This window comes from Macaca fascicularis, chromosome 14, assembly GCF_037993035.2.
Source record: "Macaca fascicularis isolate 582-1 chromosome 14, T2T-MFA8v1.1".
Classification (NCBI taxonomy): domain Eukaryota; kingdom Metazoa; phylum Chordata; class Mammalia; order Primates; family Cercopithecidae; genus Macaca; species Macaca fascicularis.
Genome location: NC_088388.1, coordinates 71,880,140 through 71,905,529, shown reverse-complemented (window position 1 = coordinate 71,905,529; position 25,390 = coordinate 71,880,140). Strand labels below are relative to the sequence as shown.

At 38.8% G+C, this 25,390-nt stretch overlaps 1 protein-coding gene across 7 annotated transcripts in view; it reads left to right on the top strand.

Annotated features, from left to right (window-relative positions):
* FCHSD2 (FCH and double SH3 domains 2) overlaps positions 1 to 25,390 on the top strand; it is a 330,965-nt gene that overhangs the window by 65,540 nt on the left and 240,035 nt on the right. For all 7 annotated transcript variants that reach the window (XM_074014646.1, XM_074014645.1, XM_065529595.2 and 4 more), the window contains exon 3: positions 3,252 to 3,297. Coding sequence is in view for 5 of the 7 variants with exons in the window: in XM_065529595.2 (XP_065385667.1) it covers positions 3,252 to 3,297 (46 nt within the window). In the remaining 2 variants the exon portion in view is untranslated. The remainder of the gene's footprint in view (positions 1 to 3,251; positions 3,298 to 25,390) is intronic.

Below are 25,390 nucleotides of genomic sequence, written 5' to 3'. Positions count from 1 at the left end.
TTTGCTGGTGTACAGTTGCTTATAATACTCTTACAATCTTTTTACTTCTATAGAACAGTAGTAGTGTTTACCACTTTCATTTCTGATTTTGGTAATTAGTGTTTTCCCTTTTTTTCTATAAGTCCATCTAGGTAAAGTTTGTCAATTTTGTTGGTCTTTCTGAAGAACCAACTTTTGGTTTCATTGATTTTCTGTATTATTTTTCTACTGTCTTCGTTTATCTCTTTTCTAATCTTTATTATTAATATTTCCTTCTTTCTGCTCACTTGGGGTTTAATTTGTTCTTTTTCTAGTTCCTTAAGCTGTAAAGTTAGGTTGTTGATTTGAGATTGATCTTTTGTGTTTTTTTGTTTGTTTGTTTTGAGATGGAGTCTTGCTCTCTTGCCCAGGCTGGAGTGCAGTGGTGCTGTCTTGGCTCACTGAAACCCCTGCCTCCCGGGCTCAAGCAATTTTTCTGCCTTAGCCTCCTGAGTAGCTGGGACTATAGGCATGCGCCACTTGCCCGGCTAGTTTTTGTATTTTGAGTAAAGACGGAGTTTTGCCATGTTGGCCAAGCCTGTCTCCAACTCCTGGCCTCAAGTGATCCACCCACCTCTATCTCTCAAAATGCTGGGATTACAGGCGTGAGCCACTGCACCCAGCCTCATCTTGTAAAATAATGTAGGTATTTGAAGCTATAAATTTCCCCCATAGCACTGCTTTCTTTTCATATTTACAATTTGCCCACACATAGTTTTCTTTAGTTTTACCATTTTGACCTTTAATTATTTGAACATCTTTAAAACCATTGTTTTAGTATCTTTGTTTAGTAGATCTGCCATCAATTCTTTTTCAGGGACAATTTGTATTGGCTTATTTTTCCCTTTGAATGGGCCATACTTCTCTCCTTCTTAGCATGCCTTGTGATTTTTGTTGAAAAGTGGAGATTTGAATGTAATAATGTGGTAACTCTGCTCTAATTTTTTTTTTTTCAAACATCAACTTCAACCAGAATACCAGAATTGTGGTAATTCTGCAAATCAGATTCCCCTCCTTGCCCAGGGATTTATTTATTATTATTTTTTTTTGATAGTTAAAAAGTTTTTAAATGTTCTAGGTAGTCTGTACTGAGCTGTACCTGAGGTGTTAAAATCAAGTCTTCTGAAATCTTTTGTGAACCTGCACCTTCCCATGGGCTTCTGTGGTGACTTTCCAATTTCTCCCTTAAATGTGGTTGCTTTAGAATGTCTTCAAGATGTGGCTCTCACAAGGGAAAAAAGAGAAAAATTAAGAGAGAAGGAAAAGGCGTCAGTTCTTTAAATCCTCCGAAAGTCACTTCAGTGAGAAGGAGAGGAACTTGCATCAATGCTGAGGGAAATGCAACAACAGTGGTCACCCCCTCTCTTTCTGCACCTCCATGATCAGAAGTGGTAATCTGAGGTCAGAGCACAGAGCCCCAATATTTTAAGGTCAGGGTCCTTTTTGCCCACCCTCCCTGTGGTAGCTATTTGCAAGCTGCTCCAGAAACATATGCATGATTGCCTGCCATGGTTTTAGGGGTGGGAGGTGGTGGCTGCCACTGTGCTAAGGGCTGAAATTGGCCAAAATTAATCATAATTTATCATCCAAGGCTTCCCCTGGATGTTGCAAGCCTTCATGACTCCTAGTTCCAAAATGGTTACATGATTCATTCTGCCAGTGCAATTGTTACCTAGCCTGGGAGTCAGATTCCTGGTGTTGACTAAGCTGCCATCTTCCCAGAATCCTCTCTCATTTTTTAACCTTGAATCCACTGGAGACTTTTTTTTTTTTAAATAAACATTTAAAAAGATAATATAGTCTTCGTTTTATTGTGTTGGCCATTTGAAGCACCCTTGAATAAGCATGAATCTTTATGTTTAAAATGAGACTTCTTGCTTTCGTTATTTTGAAATTAAGAAATTAGTTATTTATTCAAAACAAATATAAGATCTTAAACAGTTATATTTTTATATAAGAAATCAAGTCTTTTGGTGAATTTAAATGATTTCTAAGGTGAGAATTTTGGTTTCTTGCCTTTTTCTTTATTTCAGTGCTTTCCTTTTTTTTTTTTTTTTTTTCTACTTCTTACTCTCATGTCTTTGCGCTGGTGCAGTGATTTTAAGAGCACTGATTCCTGGCACATACTGGTAAAGTCTTTAAACTCAGGATATTCAAGGTAAATTGTTAATAGTACCACATTTTGTTGACTCTACAATGCTTATGTTTGTAAGGTACACTGTTATTTTATATACCATTAAGATAGAGGAAAATACTGCCAATCGTCATTAAAAGATGCATTCCAGTATCATAAATGTTAATATAGGTAAAGGATGTACTGGCTAAGTGCATTGACTCATGCCAGTAATCCCAGTGCTTTGGGAGGCCAAGGCAGGAGTATTGCTTTGAGGCCAGGAGTTCAAGACCAGTCTGGGAAACATAACAAGACTCCATCTCTACAAGAAGTATTTAAAAATTAGCCAGATGTGGTGGTGTGCACCTGTAGTCCCAGCCACTTCGGAGGCAGAGGTGGGAAGATCTCTTGAGCCAGGAATTAAAGGCTACAGTGAGCTAGGACCTTATTCACTGCTGCACTCCAGCCTAGGCAACAGAACAAGACCCTGTCTGTAAAAAAACAAAACAAAACAAAACAAAAAACAAAAAAAAAGAAAAGGGTGTACTTTAGAATCTTTGAAATATAATACATGTATGGAAAGTATGCTCTCATCATTCCACCATTTTGAGCATTTTTCATATTCAGAAGCCAATCAAATTTGATTTTCACCTTGTTTTCATTAGTTCCCTCTTACATTGGTTAAGTCCAGTAAACATCTTTAGTGCCTAATATATAGTAGCTATTCTTGTAACAGTAGCCAACATTTATATAGATTTTACCATGTGGTAGGCACTATTTTGAGTGCTTTATGTATTTCAAGTAACTAAATTTTATAATATCCTTATGAGGTGAGTACTGTTATTATCCCCATTTTAGCAAGGAGGAAACTGAGGAAGAGAGAAGTGAAGTGACTTGGCCAAGGTCATACAGCTAGTTGGTGGTAGAGCTGGGGTTTGAATGTAGATCCTCTGACTGTAGAGACCATGCTGTTAGCAGTATTCCTAAGGACATAAAAATGAATAAAATATTGACCTTTCCCTCACATATCTTACCAGGCAGTATTTGAAGGTGTGTTGATAGATTTACATGAAATTATTAAGTTATCCTTCTGATAATTAATTTTTCTTTGTATTTTTAGGACATTCAGTCAGAAGAAGGCTGCTATTGAAAGAGAGTATGCACAGGTAAGCTTGGAATTGGAGGTCCCATTCTAGGTATACTTATTTTCCGTGGCTTAAGGACAGAAATGGTTGTTGGAGACAAGCCATAGTATCCCTATGCCTTCCTTTTCTTGTTATTTCTTTCTTGTTTTTTTTTTTTTCTGAGATGGAGTCTCGCTCTGTCGCCAGGCTAGAGTGCAGTGGCGCGATATTGGCTCACTGCAACCTCCACCTCGCAGGTTCAAGCAATTCTCCTGCCTCGGCCTCCTGAGTAGCTGGGACTACAAGCATGTGCCACCACGCCCAGCTAATTTTTGTATTTTTAGTAGAGACGGGGTTTCACCATGTTGGCCAGAACAGTCTCAATCTCTTGGCCTCGTGATCCGCCCGTCTTGGCCTCCCAAAGTGTTGGGATTATAGGCATGAGCCACTGTGCCCAGCCCTTTTCTTGTTACTTCTCTCTCACTTTGATCCCCAACTTTGCTCTGTTTGAATCGTTATAAAGAAGGTTGTAAACCTGGAGGAGGTATTATTTATAATATTTGTAAAGTATTTACAAGTATGAATAATGATACTTTTTACAAGTATGTTGATTTATTCTTCTTTATATGCCCCATTCTCTGCAGTTTATGGAAGGTTAATTTTTCATCAGGCATTTGGTTCTCATTATGACTGTGTTGATAAAGAGTAATGATGCTTTCAGTGGATGACATGGAGCTTTTCCTAGGAAAATTGAAGCATTTCCTTCTTTAATTTTACTTAGACCTTTAGTGCAGTCCAGATTACTAAATGTGACAAGAAAAAATTATGTTGATATATCATTTTGTGGTTGTGTAAGAATTAATAACTACTCTTTCATGTACAAAGATAATTTAATACAATTTGGAAATTTTGACCCTTTAAACAATTACTTTATCTGTGGGGTAGTATTCTAAAATTGTTACTTACTTCTGCAAATTGTAAAAGTTGTCTTTGTAGCAAAAATTTTAAAATATGGGAGATTGTTAGAAGGAAAAATTAACATAGAGTAAATTTTCTACATGGTAACCACTATTGCTGCTACTATTGTTATTCTCATTATAAATAATGAGAGATTGGGGCATGACTCTTTTAGGCTTTGTCAGATTTTTTAATAAAATTCTAATTTCATTATAGTTAATTTGGTAGCTGTCTGCCTTTATTTTTGATTTGATAATCTTAGAAGAAAATCACCTATTCCTTGAAAGCTAGACAGAACTAATTAGTTCATTGGTTCAATCAGTAGTTGTTGAGTGCTTATTATGTATCAAGTGCTTTACATAATGAATAGCATCAGTTTTAATATTTCTGTTGAATGCTTTTTCTTTCTTTCTTTATTTTTTTTTTGAGATGGAGTCACTCTTTCGTTCAGGCTGGAGTGCAGTGCCGCGATCTCGGCTCACTGCAACTTCTGCCTCCCGGGTTCAAGCGATTCTCCTGCCTCAGCCTCCTGAGTAGCTGAGATTACAGGCACACATCACCACGCCCAGCTAATTTTTTTGTATTTTTAGTAGAGACAGGGTTTTACCATGTTGGCCAGGATGGTCTCAATCTCTTGACTGTGTGATCCGCCTGCCTTGGCCTCCCAAAGTGCTGGGATTACAGGCATGAGCCACTGCACCCAGCCGATTTTTGTATTTTTAATAGAGACGGGGTTTTGCCATGTTGGCCAGGCTGGTCTCGAACTCCTGACCTCAGGTGATCCACCCACCTCGGCCTCCCAGAGAGCTGAGATTACAGGCGTGAGTCACTGCACTCAGTATTGAATGCTTTTTCTATGCCTGTATAATAAATACTAGTAATGATAGCTGACATTTATTGAATCCTTTGTACCATGCTGTGAGTATTTTATGTATGTTATCTGGTTTGATCCTCTCAAACCTGTGAAATAGCAACAGTTATGATGCCCTTTACAAATACACTCTCATACATGTAAACATACACTACATATATATTTATAAATTTGAGATGAAAGTCTATGATACGCTATTTTAGCCAAGGGCGGTGGCACATGGTTGTAATCCCAGCTACTAGGGAGGCTGAGGCAGGAGAACTGCTCGAGCCCTGGAGCTGGAGATTGCAGTGAGCTGAGATAGTGCCATTGCACTCCAGCCTAGGCGATGGGAGTGAAACCCTGTCTAAAAATAAATAAATAAAAAGAAAGAAAAAAAGTCTATGATGTACTTTAAAAATTTTAATAGAAAATCAAAACTTTTATATGATATAGTCTTCTGTAACAAGATTTAAAGTTGTTTTTTTTTTTTTTTCTTTTTTGAGATGGAGTCTTCTTGCTCTGTCACCCAGGAAAAACCGGAGTGCAGTGGTGCAATCTTGGCTCACTGCAACTTCCGCCTCCTGGGTTTAAGCGATTCTCCTGCCTCAGCTGGGATTACAGGTGCCTGCATCACACCTGGCTAATTTTTGTCTTTTTAGTAGAGACAGAGTTTCACCATGTTGTCCAGGCTGGTTTTGCACTCCTGACCTCAGGTGATCTGCCCACCTCAGCCTCCCAAAGTGCTGGAATTACCATACCCAGCCTCTATATCTTTAAATAATATGCTTATAACTGACTCTTTATCAATTCTAAACATTATCACTTGATTACCTATAATAAATGAGAAACTTACTATGCCATTCCTCTCCAGCCTACTCTTTTCAATATAATCGTGGCACTATTTTAGTACCTTTGTTACTTTTGTAACTCTAAATGATATATTTAAACTTGCTCTTTTTTTTTTGGTCAAATACATATATGCACATAGATATTTATGCTATGTATCTGTGTGTAAATATGTATGTATGCAGGTACAGTGGAATTACATTTTACAGAGTGGTCAAAGTCAAATTTACCCTTGAAAATTTTCCTTTCTTTTTTTTTTTTTTTTTTGACACAGAGTCTTGCTCTATCACCCAGACTGGAATGCAGTGGTACAATCATAGCTTAGTGTAATCTTGAACTCCTGGGATCATGTGATCCTCCTGCCTCAGCTCCTGAGTGGCTGGGACTACAGATGCGTGCCACCATGCCCATCTAGTATTTTTATTTTGTAGGGAAAGGGTCTTACTTTGTTGCCCAGGCTGGTCTCGAACTCTTGGGTTCAAGTAATTCTCCTGTCTCGGCCTCTCAGAGCACTGGGAATTAGAGGCATGAGCTACCGCGCCTGGCTGAAAAATTTATTTAAATGTCTCTCACATAGAGTATAGCTGGTTTTGTTTATACAATCCTATATAATAATGTATGTAAACTATGAAAGGTATCTAATAATGCATTAAAAAATTTTTATAAAGTGATCATATGCAGAAATTAAAATGCTCCAGTGTGTCTCTGCTTGGGACAATCAAGCCCATTTATAGAGAGCCAGTTTACTGCCTGTTTTTGTTACTTATCACATTTGCCCTTTAGATGATCCTTCTCAGTTCTTACTCTTTAATGTTTTCCCAATTAATTTTCAACTCATTTCCTGAGTATATAGACACAGATATTTCTATCCTCTTTCTTTGGTTGTGTAAACATTGTTTTTACTTCTGGTCAATAGTAGAGAAACCTCTGAAATAATTAACATATTATTTCTGTAGATTTTGCCAGTATGCATTGATTATTTCAGGCTTATTTGCATTTCCTGTATGAGGGCAGGATGTGGTCAGAGAGGACAGTTGCATTATTTAAATTATTTACTTCTAGACCAGGCGCAGTGGCTCACACCTGTAATCCCAGCACTTTGGGAGGCTGAGGTGGGCGGATCACGAGGTCAGGAGTTCGAGACCAGTCTGGCCAACATGGTGAAACTCTGCCTCTACTAAAAATACAAAAAAAATTAGCTGGGCGTGGTGATGGGCGCCTATAGTCCCAGCTACTCGGGAGGCTGAGGCAGGAGAATCACTTGAAACGGAAGGCGGAGGTTTCAGTGAGCCGAGATGGCACCACCGCAGTCCAGCCTGGGCAACAGAGCAAGACTGTCTCAAAAAAAAAGAAAAAAAAAATTATTTATTTCTCTTACCTCTTTTGGCTTAGTGTAGAGTTAAAATTTTGGGAGATAAATTTTAAAAAGTTGAAATATAGCCTATTTGTAGTAAGATGGAGAAGTCCTTAGTACACTGATAAATTTTTGTGAACACACTCATGTAACTGTTATCCAGATTAAGATATAGAACATTACCAGCAGGCCAGGCGCAGTAGCTTATGCCTGTAATCCCAACACTTGGTGAGGCCAGAGCAGATTGATCACTTTAGACCAGGAGTCTCAGACCAGCCTGGACAACATAGTGAGACCCCATCTCTATAAAAAATTAAAAAAAATTAGCCAGGCGAGGTGGTGCATGCCTGTAGTCCTAACTACTTGGAGACTGAAGCAGGAGGATCACTTGAGTCCAGGATTTCAAGGGTGCAGTGAGCTGTGATCGCACCACTGCACTCCAGACTCAGTGGCAGAGTGAGACCTTGTCTGTAAAAAAGAACAGTCCCCTATCCCCCAAGAACATTATCAGGGCCCCAGAAGCAGTTAATATTCATACCTTTCAATGGCAACCGGTACTTTTTTTTTTTTTTAATCAGAATAGTTGTTATTTTTTGGATTTCTGATTTTTGAACTTAAGTGGCATCATAGAATATGTACCCTTCTGTGTCTGATTTCTTTCATTCAGTATTCAGCTTTTAAGCTTCATGCATGTTGTTGCATGTAGTAGTAGTTCATTCTTCTTTACTTTATCGTGTCCACTGAATGAATATATCACGATTTATACTGATAAAGAAAATTCCTATTGTTTTTGTTTTGTATGAGTTTTGACTAGGGCTTCTAAGCAAAGGTTTTATACATGTCTTTAGGTGGACATATGAACATACCTCTCTTTGGTGTATGTCTAGGAGTAGAACTGCTGGGTCATTGGGCATGTGGTATGTTCTACTTTAGTAGATACAGCCAGTTTTCCAAAGTGACTGTACCAGTTTACATTCTCACCAGCAATGTATGAGAGTTCCAGTTGCTTCATATCTTTGCTAAAGTTTAGTATTCTCTAAAATTAAAAAGACTGACATTTTGATGAGTATATAGTAGTATCTCATTTTCTTTTTAATAAGCTTTAACAAAATTGACATATACATACAGAGAAGTGTACAGGTCATAATTATGTAGCTTCAGGAATTTTCAAAGCAAACACATCCATATAACTAGCACCCAGGTCAAGAAACACATTAACAGCATCCCAGAAATTCCTCTTGTACCCTACTTTTACTGCCCTCACTCCTACTCAAGGAATCTCCTATACTGACTTAAAAAATAGCTTTATTGTTATGTAATTGATACACAATAAGCCACACAATTTATAATTTGATAAATTTTGGCATGAATACATACCTGTGAAACTAGCATCACAAGCAGGATAATGAACACATCTGTAAGCCCCCAAAGTTTTCTTGTGTATCCTTATAATCCCTCTCTCCCTGCTGGCTTCTTCATTTAGCATTAACTATTTTGTACTTTATGTTGCTGTGTGCATCAGTATTTCATTTCTTTTTATTGCTGTGTAGTATTCCATTATATGGATATACCACAGTTTATCCATTTTCCTGTTGATGGACCTGTGAGTTATTTCTGTTTTTTTGGATATTATAAATAAAGTTGCTATAAACATTTGTGTATGGTTAAGTGGTTTCATTCCTCTTGGGTAAGTGGAGTGGAATGGCTGAATCATTTTTAACTTTTTAAATAACTGCCAAACTGTATTCCAAGGAGTTTGTTCCCACCAGCTGTATATGTGAGTTCTAGGTGCTCCACGTCCTCCTCAACAATTAGGTATAGTTAGTCTTCTTAGTTTTGATATTATGGTAGATGTGTAATAGTATTTATTGTGGTTTTAATTTGTATTTACCCAATATCTAATGATGCTAAGCATCATTTTCATGTGTTTATTTGCCATCTGTATATAGTCTGTGGTCAGATGTTTATTCAAATATTTTATTGATTTTTTAAAAAATTGCATTTTCTTAATTTTTAAAGAAACATTATTAAAGTTTTCAAACATGTGAAAGTAGAAGGAATTAGCATAACAAACTCTTTTTTTTTTTTTTTTTTTGAGACAGAGTCTCGCTCTGTTGCCCAGGCTGGAGTGCAGTGGCATGATCTTGGCTCACTGTAAGCTCCGCCTCCCAGGTTCATGCCGTTCTCCTGCCTCAGCCTCCCAAGTAGCTGGGACTACAGGTGCCCACCACCATGCCCGGCTAATTTTTTGTATTTTTAGTAGAGGTGGGGTTTCACTGTGTTAGCCAGGATGGTCTTGATCTCCTGACCTTGTGATCCACCCACCTCAGCCTCCCAAAGTGCTGGGATTACAGGTGTGAGCCACTGCGCGGGGCCTAGCATAACAAACTCTTATTAGCTATTACCCAGCTTCTACTAGTATCAGTACATTACGAAATTTGTTTCATTTATAGCTTCCCACCTGCTATCCCTTGCTGGTTACTTTAAAAAATACTTTTGGGAGGCCAAGGTGGGTGGATCATGAGGTCAGGAGATTGAGACCATCTTGGCTAACACGGTGAAACCCTGTCTCTACTAAAAATACAAAAAACTAGCCGGGTGCGGTGGTGGACGCCTGTAGTCCCAGCTACTCGGGAGGCTGAGGCAGGAGAATGGCGTGAACCCAGGAGGTGGAGCTTGCAGTGAGCCGAGATTGCGCCACTGCACTCCAGCCTGGGCGACAGAGCGAGACTCCATCTCAAAAAAAAAAAAAAAAAAGAAAAAATGTTATGTATACTTTTAATTTACATACCATTAATGATTCATCTATCTTAAGTATATAATTAAGTGATTTTTAGCAAACGTACAGTTATGCCATAATCAGCACAATTCAGTTTTAGAACACTGCCATTATTCCAGTTCATTTCCTGTGCCTGTTTGAAGCCGGTCTCTACTTTTATCCTGAGCCCAAGGTAACCATCAGCTTTATGTCCTATAAAATTGCCTCTTCTGGACATACCATACAAATGTAATCATATGGTATGTCTCCTTCCTTGTCTGTCTTCTTTCACTTAGCAGATTTTTTTGAGGTTCTTACATGTTTTACCATGCATCATTAATTTATTCCTTTTTATTGGTGGCTAGTGTTTCTTGGCACGGATATATAACATTTTGTTTATCCATTCACCAACTGGTGAACATTAGATTGCTTTCCATTTTCCCATGTTTCAAATTTGGTTAGGTGTAATGCTGCCTAATAACCATATTAGTCTTTATTTAGACATGTTTTCATATTTCATATTCTAGTCTTTATTTAGACATGTTTTCATATTTCTTGGGTATGTACTAAGAGTAGAATTTTCAGGCCATTTGGTGATTTTATGTTTAACATTTTTTTGTTTGTTTTTGAGACGGGTTCTCACTCTGTTGCCCAGGCTGGAGTAAAGTGGTATGATCATGGCTCACTGCAGCCTTGACCTCCCCGGGCTCAGGTGATTCTCCTGTGTCAGGCTCCCAAGTAGCTGGGACTACAGGTGTGCACCACCATGCGTGGCTAATTTTTGTATTTTTAGTAGAGATGAGGTTTTGCCATGTTGCCCAGGCTGGTCTCGAACTCCTGGACTCAAACGATCCACCCACCTCGGCCTCCCATTGTGATGGGATTACAGGTGTGAGCCACCATACCTGGCCCCCATGTTTAACAACTTTTTCTTTGTTGATTTTATTTATTATTGTTTTTTGAGACAGTCTTGTCAGTGGTGTGATCTTGGCTTACTGCAAACTTCTGCCCCCTGGGTTCAAGAGATTCTCATGCCTCAGTCTCCTGAGTAGCTGGGATTGCAGGCATGCACTACCACTCCCAGCTAATTTTTGTATTTTTAGTAGAGTTAGGTTTTGCTATGTTGGTCAGGCTGGTCTTGAACTCCTGACCTCAAGTGATACGTCCCCCTTGGCCTCCCACCATGTTTAACTTTTTAACAAATGAGCAAACTATTTTCCAAATTGACTGTATCATTTTGCATTACCCCTTTGCATTGTGTTTGCATTCTCGTTTTGCAATGCATGAAGGTTCTAGTTCTAGTAATGTCCTAGCTAATACCTGTCATTGTCTGTTGTTTCTGATTATAACAATCATAGTGGCTATAATCAATCATTATGAATGGTGCCACTGTGAGCATTCTTATATGTATCTTTTGGTGACTATATGAATGTGTTCTATTGGGTATTTACGTAAGGAATGGAATTATTGTGTCATAGGTTATGTGTTGTTCAGCTTTAGGAAATACCATGAAATGGTTTTCTAAGGTGATTATTGCAATTTACAATCCTGTGAGCAGTGAATGAGAGTTGTTATTGCTTTAAATCCTCACCTACACTTGGTTTTGTCTGTGGTTTTCGTTTTAGCCTTTCTCGTGAATATATGATGGTAAAGAATTGTGGGTTTGATTTACACTTTCCTGATGATTAATGAAGTAGAGAAACTTTTAATATCTTGACTGGGCATTTAAATATTTTGTGTTATTAAGTGCCTGTTAAAGTCTCTTCTTGGCTTTTCTCTTACTGATTTATGGTCTTTCTTTCCCTGCCTCCCTCCCTCCCCACTGTCCGTCCGTCCATCCTTGGGACAGGGCCTCACTCTGTCACCTAGGCTGGAGTGCAGTGGCATGATCCTAGTTCACTACAACCTTGAACTCCTAAGCTCAGGTGATCTTCCTACCTCAGCCTCCCAAAGTGCTGGGATTACAGGCATGAGCCATTGTGCCTGGCCAGTTTATACTATCTCTTTGTACTTTCCAAATTTGACTCCTGTGTCAGATGTATGTATTACAGATACCTCTGTAATTTCATGTGGAAATGTTTTGTTTGGTATCTTTTTATCTGTTAATGGTTTCTTTTGATGAAAACAAGTTTTAATTTTAAGGAAATATATATATATATATATTTTTTTTTTTTTTTTTTTTTTTTTTTTTGAGACGGAGTCTCGCTCTGCCGCCCAGGCTGGAGTGCAGTGGCCGGATCTCAGCTCACTGCAAGCTCCGCCTGCCGGGTTCACGCCATTCTCCTGCCTCAGCCTCCTGAGTAGCTGGGACTACAGGCGCCCGCCACCGCGCCCGGCTAGTTTCTTGTATTTTTTAGTAGAGACGGGGTTTCACCGTGTTAGCCAGGATGGTCTTGATCTCCTGACCTCGTGATCCGCCCGTCTCGGCCTTCCAAAGTGCTGGGATTACAGGCTTGAGCCACCGCGCCCGGCCTATTTTTTTCTTTTATATTCAGTGCTCTCTTTATGTCCTACTTAAGGATATATTGCTATCCTAAAGTCCCACCCTAAGTGTATTACGCAATGTTCTGGAATTTTTGTTGTTTAATATTTCACATTTAGTTCTATGGTCTTTCTGAAGTAAATTTTCATATATGGTATGGTATTGGGGTGAGGATTTCATTTTCTATATGGATATTCAGTTGAGGAATCATATTTCATGCTTGCACATATTTTATACTTGCACACATAAGTCCTTGCACATACAGAGTTTTATTCTATGATTTTATGTAGTCTTGCAAGCATATTTTATGCTTCCTCAACTGAAAATCCATATAGAAAAGTTTATTTCCCCTGACTGCACTCCAGCACTGTATTGAAGTGATATTTTGTGGCACATTAGTTAACTGTGTATGTAAGTCTGTTTCTGGACTTTTTATTCTAGTCTACTGACCTATCTTTGAAATATTTTTTTCCCAGTATGACATTAAGTACTGTGTCTTTATAACAATAAATCTTGATATCTGTTAGTTTAAGATCCTATACTATTATTGTCTTTGTATTTTCTTATACATTTTATAATCAGTTTGTTAATTTCCCCCATATGCTGCCTGATATTTTGATTGGACTTGGTTTGAATCTTTAAGTCAATTTAGGGGGAACTGACATCTTAACAATAACAAGTCTAGGGACTGTGGATATAGCAATGCTCAAGAAAGAAAAAAAAATCCTTGCATATATAGGGTTTTTATTCTTTGATTTTATGTGGTCTTTCAGTTAAATATATTAACTTCTTTCTCTTCAAAGCCACTTATATGGCATTATGGCCAACTGGAAAAGAATGACTTTTATAGAAAAAGATTAATTTTATAGAATTATTACGAGGGGTATATGTTGTTATCCTCTATGCAAAGGATTGACTGACTAAAAAGATTGAGTATTTGTGAGGTTTACGGATACAGGTGAGCCGTCCCAATAGAAAAATGTTGTGAAGGAAATTAAAGTGGGATTGATCGTATGACAGCAATTTGAAAAATTTTACCTCAAGCACATGGAAAGTAAACTTGTATTACCTCTTTAGGGCAATGTTAGAAGAAAGAAAGAAAATAATATTGCAAAACCTTACTTGTATAAGTAGAGGGATTCAAGCAGTGAACTTTTTCAAGTTGCTTGGCAGTTTCAGTTTCCTACAAGAGTATTAATGTTTTATTTTTAAGTATGGTTTGTGAAGTTCACTTTGTAATTCTCCAGAAGTAACAGATGTATTGCATATCTGTTTCTACAAGTAACAAATGTATCTGTGAAAACAGAAGTCATATAAGAATAACTGAGCAACATTAAATATTAGGGAAGAATCAAGTCTGGCTTCTTACTGCAATTAGCTAACCACTGAGATGTTGGTAAAATCATTTGCAGTACTCAAACTGAAATTGCTACAGGCAAGTTCTCTGTATTAAAGTACTTCCTGTAGTCTTTGGCAGAATGCTGCTAGTGAAGGAAGGATACAAAAGGTTACTGTGGCTGGAGAGAAGGAGCAGGAAAACATTGTGGACTTTTAGGGCGGCTCCTTGCTTAAGGACAAACACAGAGTAAACATAGACATGTTGGCAAATACCCTGTGGTATTTATACTGTTGCACCTAAAATTTGTTGCTATTTTTATTCTTTTAAGAAATAAAATTATGAAGACTTGGGCATACTATACAAGAAGTTAGTGTTATGTGCATGTGGTGGGGGTTCTTTTTTGGTGAATTTCATCTGCTTAGAATCTTAAAAATGTAGCTTAATTTAGCTGTGTGTGGTTAGCTTTCTGTCTAATGCTATTAGAGATTAATGGTGAATATATTTGGAGCTTTTCTTTCTGCCAGTCTTCTCCTATAGAACAAATAAGGCGACAGGATAACTATCACGATAGAAAGTCCACCAACGCAAAATTGAGTATTATTTTCTGTGTCCTGTTTTGTAAGTTACTTTTAAAAATCTTATTATTTTTATTTTATTTTTCCTTAGCTTATAACAGTGTTTAGAAATTCATATAGAAAGAAGAGCAGATGGATTCCTCTCTCAAAATGTTGGTACAGTTTGATTTTTAAGATCTTAAAAACTTCATTGAAGGTAGAAATGGTGGCTATAATTAAATGTTAGTGCTCTTGGGGACATAGATTTGCTAGTAAGTTTCACCTTTTCATGGCTGTTCTGTGGCACTTCTTGTAAGGTGTTGAGAGGAAATCATTGTTGATGCTGATCCCCATTATCCTCCCCAAACCGTCTGTTTCTGTGTTTGAATTTAGTGGTTAGGCCAGGATAAAACAGGGTGGAGAGAGGGGAGCATTCAAACTAGATCTATGACTTTGAACCTTTTGTGTGTGAACATGCCTGTTTTTATTTTGGCTCCTTTTATACAGGACATATTAGTCTGCATATGTCTTCACTCATTTGTTGTTTACCTGGTCCCACTGGTTGAGTTTGAGTCCCCTGCCCTGACCACTGATCAAAAAATATGATTTTTTAAAGGCACTCACCTCTGTCTTAACCTCTCTATATGAGTTTATGCTGTGGACTCTTTCTCTGTGTTATGGGTTAAAGAACATGTATTAAGATCGTGTGTTAGGCACTGTTCTAAGCACTTTACATAGATTAACTCATTTATGTTTTCCCAGTAACCTTTTTGGGATACAGTAGTTACTGTTATTCCTATTCTACAATTGTGGACACCAAGGCAAGTAACTTAGAGTCTTCCTGTGTTTCACTCCATCCATTTCCCTCCCTTCAAATAATCTACTATTGGACACTTTTTTTTTTTTTTTTTTTTTTTTTTTGAGATGGAGTCTCATTCTGTCACCAGGCTGAAGTGCAGTGATGTGATCTCGGCTTACTGCAACCTCCGCCTCTCGGGTTCAAACGATTCTCGTGCCTCAGCCTCCTGAGTAGTTGGGACTACAGGCACGCACCACCATGCCCAGCTAATTTTATCTTGTATTTTTAGTAGAGACACAGTTTCACCATGTTGGCCAGGATGGCCTCAAGCTCCCGACCTCGTGATCTGCCTGCCTCGGCCTCTCAAAGTGCTGGGATTACAGGCGTGAGCCACCGCGCCCAGCCCTGGACACATTTTAAGAGAGACATTGGCAGTCTGAAGTGCATCCAAAAGAAGATGACCAAAGATGGTGGGTGGGTTGGAAATGATGCTGTTTGGGAAAATGGTCGAAGAAACTGCATATTTTCAACAGCCTCCATTATAGATTTCATGCGTATGCATGTGAATTGAGTTTGACTAGTTTTTTGTAAATCTGAAGTGCAAAACTAGGAAGAGGGAGTAGAGAGATCAGGATGACAAAAGGTATTATCTAGTTAGAGCAGCTCCAGAATGGAAGGGACTGTGTCTTCCAAAAGTGTTCCAGTAAAATAATTGGTAGACCATCTTTTAGTAATACTGTAGGAGGCATTTATGTAAAACATTTTTCTCCTTAAAGGTTTTTGTTTAGGTGTTTCCAATTGTTTATGGTATTATAGGACAAATAAAACATGTGTGAAGGCCCTTCCCATCTGAAGGATGCCAGTTCGCAACTTCTGCTTTAATTGTTCTAGGTTTTACTTCTGAATCAAACTAAATTCTTAGTTTTCAGACCACATTATTTTCTCTCCCAGCAGACTGCTTTTACTGAGGTATACTTAAACCTCACTTAACTGACCACTGAGGTGTTGGTTAGTTATTAAGTGAATGGTGACTCTCTGAGGTCACCATTCAATACTGTATATGTACATTCTAACTTTCTACCTGGTCTTGATCTATTACTCTCTGAGGTCACCATTCACTTAATAACTTGTTCAATTTCATGGTTTTTTTTTAAAATTTGACATTTAGTCTGGGCATGGTGGCTCACCCCTGTAATCCCAGCACTTTGGGAGGCCGAGGTGGGCAGATCACTTGAGGCCAGGAGTTCGAGATAAGCCTGGCCAGCATGGTGAAACCCCATCTCTACTAAAAATACAAAAAAATTAGACAGACACGGTGGTGGGCACCTGTAATCCTAGCTACTCAGGAGGCTGAGGCAGGAGAATCGCTTGAACCTGGGAGGTGGAGGTTGCAGTGAGCCGAGGTCATGCCCTGCACTCCAGCCTGGGTGACAGAGCGAGACTCTATCTAAAAAAAAATAAAAATAAAAAACCCTGACATTTATCAAGTATCTACTTTACGACTGGCATGATGCTAGGTGCTAGGGATGTCAAGAGAAGGTTGGGATATATAGGCTGTTTAGTGCTGGAATGTTATCAGTAAAACAGAGTGGTATGAGATGAAACTGAGGAGCAGACAGGACCTATGCCATGTAAGAGGCTTGTAAGAAATAGCCTTATGAAATAGACTACACTTATAGGGATATTGTTCTGGAGTTGCTTTCCATGTCATTAATAGACCATTATATGAAGGCTAGGAACATCTTTGTTTACCCTATATTTTCTTCTTGGGACAATGAAATTCTTGTTACTGATAACTGTCCCTTTTTACTTTCGCCACCTGGAGATTCAGTTGAATATTCAAGCCTGTATATGTACATTCTAACTTTCTACCTGGTCTTGATCTATTACTTTATGTAATTTTCTGTGACTCTATTTTTTTACATATTTATGTTATTGTTTTATATATAATCTGGTAAGTTATTTAGATTCTTTGTGGAATGAGACCAATATATCAATTATGAATCTAGATGTTTTGTTTACCTTGCTGGTACCCAGAGTCATTTGTCATTTGTTAATCTGGATGTCTTGCCTTTCTTCGGTTCTGGAAAGAATTTAGTCATTATTTCTGCAAATATTGCTTTTTCAACATTATTTGTATCTATCTCTTTTTAAAGTTTTAATTGTTACATCTTGGGTCCTCTTAATATGTTTTCCATGTCTCTTGGTTTTTTCACATATTTTTAATTCTTTGCTCTTTGTGCTATGTTCCGGATGAATTAACCAGTTTGAACTTCCAACTCACAAATTGTCTATTTAACTGTGTCTGTTTGAGGGTTTTATCTTATCCATTGCTTTGTTAGTGATCATATTCCTTCTAGGATTTTTGATTAGTTCTTTTTAGATAAGCGTGTATGTATGTATGTTCTTATACCAGTTTTTGTTTCAGTTCTTTGTGTTTTTGTAATTTCTTATTCTTTTAAAAGTATAAATTATTTTAAAATTTCTCTTTGGATACTTATTTTGTAGTCTTTTATTTTTGAGACAGAGTTTTGCTGTGTCAGGCTGGAGTGCAGTGGCGTGATCTCTGCTCACAGCAACCTCTGCCTCCAGGGTTCAAGTGATTTTCCTGCTGCAGCCTCCCAAGTGGCTGGGATTACAGGAGCGTGCCACCACGCCTGGCTAATTTTTGTATTTTTAGTAGAGATGGGTTTTCACCATTTTGGCCAGACTGGCCTCAAACTCCTGACCTCAGGTGATTCGCCCACCTTGGCTTCCTAAAATTCTGGGATTACAGGTGTGAGCCACCATGCCTAGCTTTTTTTTTTTTTTTTTTTGAGACGGTTTTGTTCTGTCATCAAGCTAGAGTGCAGTGGTGAAGTCATGACTCATTGCAGCCTTGACCTTCTTTACTTAAGCCATCCTCCTTCCTCAGCCTCCCAAGTAGCTGGGACTACAGGCACATGCCTGGCTCTTATATAGAGAGGTTAAGACAGAGGTGCCTTTAAAAAAACCTTTTTTTTTAATTTTTTTTTTTTTTTGTACTTTCTGTAGAGATGAGGTCTCACTATGTTGCCCAGGCTGGTTTTGAACTCCTGGGCCCAAGCAGTCCTCTTGCCTCCGCCTCCCAAAGTGTTGGGATTACAGGCATGAGCCAGTGCACCTGGCCCGAAGTCTTTATAAGAGTTTTATGTATCATTAATTTCATCTGTACCAAATGTGTGTTCCAATTGTTAATTTTGTTAACTGTATAAAAACTGATAAAGCTTTAAACCAAACATATATAAAGGAATCTAATTTTAGTTCAGCTTGTGTTTTCATAATAACTTACAACTTTTTTTTTCTCAACTTTTTTTTTAAGTTCAGGGGTATATATGCAAGATGTGCAGGTTTGTTACATAGGTAAATTCTGTGTGCCATAGTGGTTTACTGCACAGATCACCCAGGTATTAAACTCAGCATCCATTAGTTATTCTTCCTGATGCTCTTCCTCTGCGCCCCCCGCACACCCCCCGCCACACAGGTGTTCAGTGTGTGTTGTTCCCCCACCGTGTGCTTTCATTGATCAACTTCCCACTCACAAGCGAGAACATGCGCATAATAGCATATTTTTAAAGAAGAAATTATTTCTTCATTCATTTATTTTGGGTACTGATATGGTTTGCCTGTGCCCCCATGCAAATTTCATCTTGAATTGTAGCTCCCACAATTTCCATGTGTTGTACAAGGGACCCGGTAGGAGTTAACTGAATCATGGGGGCAGTTTCTTCCATACTGTTCTCGTGGTAGTGAGTAAGTCTCACAAGATCTGATGGTTTTATAAGGTGAAACCCCTTTCACTTGGTTCTCATTCTCTTGTGTCTGCCACCATGTAAGACATGCTTTTAACCTTCTGCCATGGTTGTGAGGCCTCCCCAGCCATGTGGAACTGGCAGTCTGTTAAACCTCTTTTTCTTTATAAATTACCCAGTCTTGGGTATGTCTTTGTCAGCAGTGTGAAAATGGACTAATACAGGTACCTCATAAAGGTCCTTGTAAGACTGTTCTAAATGATTTTATGTGAAATGATTTTGTAATTTCAATTGCTGGACTATTGCTTTAAAGCCTCATTTTGAGAGGTAGATTTTTTTTTTTTTTTTTCATTCCGCTCATTTTCTCTATGCTTATCCTTCTCTGTCTGATGGTTTTGCACCTGTCCCTTTTCAGGTCCTAAGTCTTTAACGTAGAACCAGGTCTTATAACAATGCTTCAGGCATCTTGAACATGATGATATTGGGGATATGGCAGACCTACCACTGAACCAGTGGGGAAGTTCAGTTGTTTTTTATTCAATTTAAGGGCATGCATATTTCCTTCCTTCCTTCCCTCCCTCCCTGCCTGCCTCCCTCCCTGCCTGCCTCCCTCCCTCCCTCCCTCCCTCCCTCCCTCCCTCCCTCCCTCCCTCCCTCCCTCCCTCCCTCCCTCCCTTCCTTCCTTCCTTCCTTCCTTCCTTCCTTCCTTCCTTCCTTCCTTCCTTCCTTCCTTCCTTTCCTTCCCTCCCTCCCTCCCTCCCTCCCTCCTTTTTATTATACTTTAAGTTCTGGGATACATGTACAGAACATGCAGTTTTGTTACATAGGTATAATGTGCCATGGTGGTTTGTTGCACCCATCAACCTTTCACCTATGTTAGGTATTTCTCCTAATGTTATCCCCCACCAGCCCCCCACCCCCGACAGGGCCCCGATATGTGAGGTTCCCCTCCCTATGTCTTTGAGTTCTCATTGTTCAACTCCCACTTATGAGTGAGAACATGCGGTTTTCTGTTCTTGTGATAGTTTTCTGAGAATGGTAGTTTCCAGCTTCATCCATATCCCTGCAAAGGACATGAAGTCATCCTTTTTTTATGGCTGCATGGTATTCCATGGTGTATATGTGCCACATTTTCTTTATCCAGTCTATTATTGATAGACATTTGGGTTGGTTCCAAGTCTTTGCTATTGTGAGTAGTGCCGCAATAAACATACGTGTGCATGTGTCTTTATAGTAGAATGGTTTATAATCCTTTGGGTATATACCTGGTAATGGGATCTCTGGGTGAGATGATATTTCTGGTTCTAGATCCTTGAGGAATCGCCCCACTGTCTTCACAATGGTTGAACTAATTTACACTCCCACCAACAGTGTAAAAGGTTCCTGTTTCTCCACATCTTCTCCAGTATCTGTTGTTTCCTGACTTTTTAATGATTGCCATTCTAACTGGTGTGAGATGATATCTCATTGTGGTTTTGATTTGCATTTCTCTAATGACCAGTGATGATGAGCATTTTTTCATATGTTTGTTGGCTGCATAAATGTCTTCTTTTGAGAAGTGTCTGTTCATATCTTTGGCCCACTTTTTGATGGGGTTGTTTTTTTTTCTTGTAAATTTGTTTAGGTTCTTTGTAGATTCTGGATATTAGCCCTTTGTCAGACAGATAGATTGCAAAAATTTTCTCCCATTCTGTAGGTTGCCTGTTCACTCTGATGGTAGTTTCTTTTGCTGTGCAAAAGCTCTTTAGTTTAATTAGATCCCATTTGTCAATTTTGGCTTTTGTTGCCATTACTTTTGGTGTTTTAGACATGAAGTCTTTGCCCATGCCTATGTCCTGAATGGTATTGCCTAGGTTTTCTTCTAGGATTTTTATGGTCCTAGGTCTTATGTTTAAGTCTTTGATCCATCTTGAGTTGATTTTTATACAAGATATAGGGAAGAGATCCAGTTTCAGTTTTCTGCATATGGCTAGCCAGTTTTCCCAACAACATTTATTAAATAGGGAATCTTTTCCCCATTGCTTGTTTGTCTCAGGTTTGTCAAAGATCAGTTGGTTGTAGATGTGTGGTGTTATTTCTGAGGCTTTTGTTCTATTCCATTGGTCTATATATCTGTTTTGGTACCAGTACCATGCTGTTTTGATTACTGTAACTTTGTAGTATAGTTTGAAGTCAGGTAGCGTGATACCTCTAGCTTTGTTCTTCTTGCCTAGGATTGTTTTGGCAATGCGGGCTCTTTTTTGGTTCCATATGAACATTAAAGTAGTTTTTTTCCAATTCTGTGAAGAAAGTCGGTGGTAGCTTGATGGGGATAGCATTGAATCTATAAATTACTTTGGGTGGTATGGCCATTTTCATGATACTGAATCTTCCTATCCATGCGCATGGAATACTTTTCCATTTGTTTGTGTCCTCTCTTATTTCCTTGTGCAGTGGTTTATAGTTCTCCTTGAAGAGGTCCTTCACATCCCTTTAAGTTGGATTCCTAGGTGTTTTATTCTCTTTGTAGCAATTGTGAATGGGAGTTCACTCACGGTTTTTCTCTTTGTCTGTTATTGGTGTATAGGAATGCTTGTGATTTTTGCACATTGATTTTTTGGATCCTGAGACTTTGCTGAAGTTGCTTACTAGCTTAAGGAGATTTTGGACTGAGATGATGGGGTTTTCTAAATATGCAAGCATGTCATCTGCAAACAGAGACAATTTAACTTCCTCTTTTCCTATTTGAATACCTTTTATTTATTTCTCTTTCCTGATTGCCCTGGCCAGAACTTCCAATACTATGTTAAATAGGAGTGGTGAGAGAGGGCATCCTTGTCTTGTGCCGGTTTTCAAAGGGAATGTTTCCACTTCTTACCCATTCAGTATGATATTGGCTGTGGGTTTGTCATAAATAGCTCTTATTATTTTGAGATACATTCCATCGATACCCAGTTTATTGAGAGTTTTTAGCATGAAGCGCTGTTGAATTTTGTCAGAGGCCTTTTCTGCATCTAGTGAGATAATCATGTGTTTTTTGTGATTGATTCTGTTTATGTGATGGATTATGTTTATTGATTTGCATGTGTTGAACCAGCCTTACATCCCAGGGATAAAGCCGACTTGATCATGGTGGATAAGGTTTTTGATGTGCTGCTGAAATCCAGCATTTTATTGAGGATTTTCGCATTGATGTTCATCAGGGATATTGGCCTGAAATTTTCTTTTTTTGTTGTCTCTCTGCCACGCTTTGGTATCAGGATGATGCTGGCCTCATAAAATGAGTTAGGGAGGATTCCCTCTTTTTCTATTGTTTGGAATAGTTTCAGAAGGAATGGTACCAGCTCATCTTTGTACCCCTGGTAGAATTTGGCTGTGAGTCCATCTGGTCCTGGACTCTTTTTGGTTGGTAGGCTATTACTGCCTCAAATTCAGAACTTGTTATTGGTTTATTCAGGGATTCGACTTCTTTCTGGTTTAGACTTGGGAGGGTGTATGTGTCCAGGACTTTATCCATTTCTTCTAGATTTTCTAGTTTATTTGCATACAGGTATTTATAGTATTCTCTGATGGTAGTTTGTATTTCTGTGGGATCAGTGATATCCCTTATATCATTTTTTATTGCGTCTATTTGATTCTTCTCTCTTTTCTTCTTTATTAGTCTGGCAGGCAATCTATTTTGTTGATCTTCTCAAAAAAACATCTCCTGAATTCATTGATTTTTTTCTGAAGGGTTTTTCGTGTCTCTGTCTCCTTCAGTTTTGCTCTGATCTTAGTTATTTCTTGTCTTCTGCTAGATTTTGAATTTGTTTGCTGTTGCTTCTCTAGTTCTTTTAGCTTTGATGTTAGGGTATCAATTTTAGATCTTTCCTGCTTTCTCTTGTGGGCATTTAGTGCTGTAAATTTCCCTCTACACATTACTTTAAATGTGTCCCAGAGATTCTGGTACATTATGTCTTTGTTCGCATTGGTTTCAAAGAACATCTTTATTTCTGCCTTCATTTCGTTATTTACCCAGTAATCATTTAGGAGCAGGTTGTTCAATTTCCATGTAGTTGTGCGGTTTTGAGTCAGTTTCTTAATCCTGAGTTCTAATTTGATTGCACTGTAGTCTGAGAGACTGTTATGATTTCCATTCTTTTGCATTTTCTGAGGAGTATTTTACTTTCAATTATGTAGTCAATTTTAGAGTAAGTGTGATGTAGTGCTGAGAAGAATGTATATTCTGTTGATTTGGGGTGGAGAGTTCTGTAGATACCTATTAGGTCTGCTTGGTCCAGAGCTGAGTTCAAGTCTTGAATATCCTTATTAATTTTCTGTCTCCTTAATCTGTGTAATATTGACAGTGGGGTGTTAAAGTCTCCCACTATTATTGTGTGGGAGTCTAAATCTCTTTGTCGGTCTCTAAGAACTTGCTTTATGAATCTGGGTGCTCCTGTATTGAGTGCATATATATTTAGGATAGTTAGTTCTTCTTGCTGCATTGATCGTTTTATCATTATGTAATACCATTCTTTGTCTCTTTTGATCTTTGATGGTTTAAAGTCTGTTTTATCAGAGACTAGGATTGCAACTCCTGCTTTTTTTTTTGCTTTCCATTTGCTTGTTAAATATTCCTCCATCCCTTTATTGTGAGCCTGTGTGTGTCTTTGCACATGAGATGGGTCTCCTGAATACAGCACACTGATGGGTCTTGACTCTTTATCCAATTTGCCAGTCTGTGTCTTTTAATTGGGGCAATTAGCCCATTTGCATTTAAGGTTAATGTTGTTATGTGTGAATTTGATCCTGTCATTATGATGCTAGCTGGTTGTTTTGACCATTAATTGACACAGTTTCTTCATAGTGTTGATGTTCTTTACAATTTGGTATGTTTTTGCAGTGACTGGTACCAGTTGTTCCTTTCCATGTTTAGTGCTTCCTTCAGGAGCTCTTGTAAGGCAGGCCTGGTGGTGACGAAATCTCTAAGCATTTGCTTGTCTGTAAAGGATTTTATTTCTCCTTTGTTTATGAAGCTTAGTTTGGCTGGATATGAAATTCTGGGTTGAAAATTCTTTTCTTTAAGAATGTTGAATATTGGCCCCCACTCTCTTCTGGTTTGTAGCATTTCTGCCAAGAGATGCACTGTTAGTCCAATGGGCTTCCCTTTGTGGGTAACCTGACCTTTCTCTCTGGCTGCCCTTAACATTTTTTCCTTTATTTCAACCTTGGTGAATCTGACGATTATGTGTCTTGCGGTTACTCTTCTCAAGGAGTACCTTTGCAGTGGTCTCTGTATTTCCTGAATTTGAATGTTGGCTTGTCTTGCTAGGTTGGGGAAGTTCTCCTGGATAATACCCTGAAGAGTGTTTTCCAACTTGGTTCCATTCTCCTCACTTTCAGGTACACCAATCAAACGTAGATTTTGTCTTTTCACATAGTCCCATGTTTCTTGGAGGCCTTGTTCATCCTTTTTATTCTTTTTTCTGTAATCTTGTCTTCTCTCTTTATTTCATTAAATTTATCTTCAATCACTGATATCCTTTCTTCCTCTTGATCAATTTGGCTATTGAAACGTGTGTATGCTTCATGAAGTTCTTGTGCTGTGTTTTTCAGCTCCATCAGGTCATTTATGTTCTCCTCTACACTGGTTATTCTAGTTAGCAATTCATCTAATGTTTTTTCAAGGTTCTTAGCTTCCTTGCATTGGATTAGAACATGCTCCTTTAGCTCGGAGGTGTTTGTTATTACCCACCTTTTGAAGCCTACTTCTGTCAATTTGTCAAACTTGTTCTCCGTCCAGTTTTGTTCCCTTGCTGGTGAGGAGTTGTGATCCTTTGGAGGATAAGAGACATTCTGGTTTTTGGAATTTTCAGCCTTTTTGCGCTGGTTTCTCCCCGTCTTTGTGGCTTTATGTACCTTTGGTCTTTGATGTTGGTGACCTTCAGATGGGATCTTGAGTGGACATGCTATTGCTTTCTGTTTCTTAGTTTTCCTTCTGACAGGCCCCTCTGCTGCAGGTCTGCTGGAGTTTGCTGGAGGTCAATGCCTGACCCTGTTTGCCTGGGTATCATCAGCGGAGGTTGCAGAACATCAAAGATTGCTGCCAGTCTTTTCTCTGGAAGCTTCGTCCCAGAGAGGCACCTGCCAGATGCCAGCCAGAGCTCTTCTGTATGAGGTGTCTGTTGGCCCCTACTGGGAGGTGTCTCCCAGTCAGGAGGAAGAGGGGTCAGGGACCCACTTGAGGAGGCAGTCTGACCCTTTGCAGAGCTCGAACGCTGCGCTGGGAGGTCCGCTGCTCTTTTCAGAGCCATCAGGCAGAGACGTTTACGTCTACTGAAGCTGCACCCACAGTTGCCCCTTTCCCCAGGTGCTCTGTCCCAGGGAAATGGGAGTTTTATCTATAAACCCCTGACTGGGGCTTCTGCCTTTTTTTCAGAGATGCCCTGTCCAGAGAAGGGAAAT